This window comes from Danio rerio, chromosome 3, assembly GCF_052040795.2.
Source record: "Danio rerio strain M-AB ecotype USA chromosome 3, GRCz13ab, whole genome shotgun sequence".
Taxonomy (NCBI): domain Eukaryota; kingdom Metazoa; phylum Chordata; class Actinopteri; order Cypriniformes; family Danionidae; genus Danio; species Danio rerio.
In genome coordinates this window covers 58,445,001-58,447,500 of record NC_141023.1, presented here as the reverse complement: position 1 = coordinate 58,447,500, position 2,500 = coordinate 58,445,001, and the positions used below count along the sequence as shown (strand labels likewise).

Sequence of the window (2,500 nt, the reverse complement as noted above, 5' to 3'; positions counted from 1 at the left end):
TGCGTTCAAAACAATGCTCTTCACAGCTTTAAAAAGCCCTGCCAAAAAACTGTCAATATTCGAGTTTCTTGTCAGCCTGCCCACAGCTAACCAAGCAACCATGAGTCTTTCCGCAAAGGACAAAGCGAACGTCAAGGCCTTCTTTGACAAGGTTGCACCCAAAGCTGAGGAGATCGGCCGTGAGACTCTTTCCAGGTATGAACATTTTTTTATGTACCAAGAACAATTGATTCAACTTTAAACTTGTTAAACCCTTAAAAATAAAGAATACCATGATCAACCATGTTAAAAATAAACGTTTAGGTGAAGCTAATAAACTGAAGTATAGCCTGCTATTCTTTAAATCACCCAAAGCTTAAATGTTCGTGCATTTGGCGTAAGCTGCTACTATATCTCATTTGTTTTGAATTTTTACAGGACTTTGTTCGTTTACCCTCAGACGAAGACATACTTCTCCCACTGGGCAGACCTAAGCCCCAACTCTCCTCAGGTGAAGAAGCACGGAACCACGGTGATAAACGGAGTTTTGACTGCCGTCGGGCTGATGGATGACCTGAAGGGAGGTTTGCTGACCCTCAGCGAGCTACACGCCTTCATGCTGCGCGTGGACCCCGCAAACTTCAAGGTAGCTATATCCGTCTCTCTGCAAGCTAAACAAGCCTGTTTTTACCAAGAACTACAAAGTAACTGCGACTTCTTATTTAGATCTGACCTTTCTCTTTTTGACTACAGCTATTTTAACTTCTTGAATTTTCTTTTGTGTGGAGAAAATAGTGATTTGACTATTTTTAATTGTAGGTTTATTATACCCTTTATATTGTTTAAAATAATTAAATAAGCGTTTATGGGATATAAATATTCCCTACATGTTAACCATTGATGCTAATAAATAGTTTTTTTTTTAAACTAGGCTACATTTAGCCTATTTTGTACATTAAAGGAACAAGCTTTCCTAAATAAATTACTGTTTCTTCGTTTTTCTTTCAGATCATCAACCACAATCTGCTGGTGTCTCTGGCCATGATGTTCCCAGACGACTTCACTCCTGAGGTGCATGTTTCCGTGGACAAGTTCCTGGCCCAGGTCAGCCTGGCCCTGTCCGAGAAGTACCGCTAAAGCTGCAGCCTGCCTTCATCTCTGATGCGACACTGTATTCGCCTTAATGAGAATGAAAATAATAAATATTATTGAAATTGAATGAAATCAACAAAATTGTTTTTTTGTTTCTGTTTACAAAGCATAGCCTAACACAAATCTTCTTTGGCCGACTTCAGCCAGCACCTTCCCTTTAGCACATTGTTCACACATGTGTTAAATATCTGATAATAGAAATACAAAAAATTATCGTTTAATTTAATTAATAAAAATACTAAATAATACAAATTCTTTGAATATTTATGTCGTAAAAATAGGAAACTGTAACTTTAACTTAGAAATAGGCTAAACGACCGAAATTGTATGTAGTACATAGATATTTATTAAATTTTTTTTTGGTACGTAAAAATATTTTAACCCCAAAATAGCCAACGAATCCTTGGGAAACACGTTTTGAGAGACTATTTTTGTGAGCTATTGAGAAAAACGTTAGTTAAATTTATTGGTATTCATTTTAAAAGTTATCTGCTATGAGTGAATGCAGATCATGAGTTTGTTGATATGAAGAGTTCAGATGCAAAATATTATTTGCACAAAGAGTAATTATTACTGAAACTACACACAACAGCCTGATAAAAATGCTCATTTTAGATATAAACTTTTTTGACGGCCCTAAGGCTCTAGATTTTTGCATTTAAACTCTTCATACATTCTCTGTTTAGCTGACAAGTAGCACTTAACAATAGCATGGCTGCCTTTTTTGAGAAACTATCTAAAAAAATCTATTAAATCTATTTCACATATTTGTAACATTTAAAGTTAACATATTTTTTTTTAAAGTTATTGTTGAGTGTTAGCTAATTATATTTATGATTTATGTATTAGCTTTTCTAATTAACTTTGTATAGTTTTGCCTCAACATAGCGTAAGCATAGTTATTACAAAATATAGACCCAGAAATTGTTTTCTGTGAAAATTAGTTTAATAGCCTACTTCAAAAATGCTTTAATATTAGTTTACGGCAATTTATTTCTTTATAGCTGCACTGAATTCATTCATTGGGCTATTTTTAGGGTAGCGGGGAGGACAGTTTAGGCTACCATTATTATTAAATATAAGCCTATTTTTTAAATTATTGTTTTAAACAGAATGTTGAATGTTAAATGTTGAACAACTTTTAAATGATTTAACCTTAAGCTTAAATTGCTCTTTTTTCGTTACTGAACCCCGTGAATACTGACAGGAATGACGGGTGGGTCAAAAGTAACACGATAATATATGATAGATTTACAGTTTACTCTTTTTTCATTTTTTAAATATATCTGACTGTGACCTTGTTAATATGTTAACTGTAGACATTTTGTCCTTTGCAAAATTAATATTTCTAATTAAAAGGATTTCAGTC

At 33.8% G+C, this 2,500-nt stretch overlaps 1 protein-coding gene across 1 annotated transcript; it reads left to right on the top strand.

Moving 5' to 3' along the window:
- The first annotated feature begins 34 nt into the window (after nt 1-34).
- Nucleotides 35-1,212, top strand: hbae3 (hemoglobin alpha embryonic-3). Its single transcript, NM_183066.3, has 3 exons — nt 35-195; nt 418-625; nt 988-1,212. Exons 1-3 carry the CDS (start codon nt 101-103, stop codon nt 1,114-1,116), a joined length of 432 nt encoding a protein of 143 aa, NP_898889.2. The 5' UTR covers nt 35-100; the 3' UTR covers nt 1,117-1,212.
- The last annotated feature ends 1,288 nt before the right edge of the window (nt 1,213-2,500 follow it).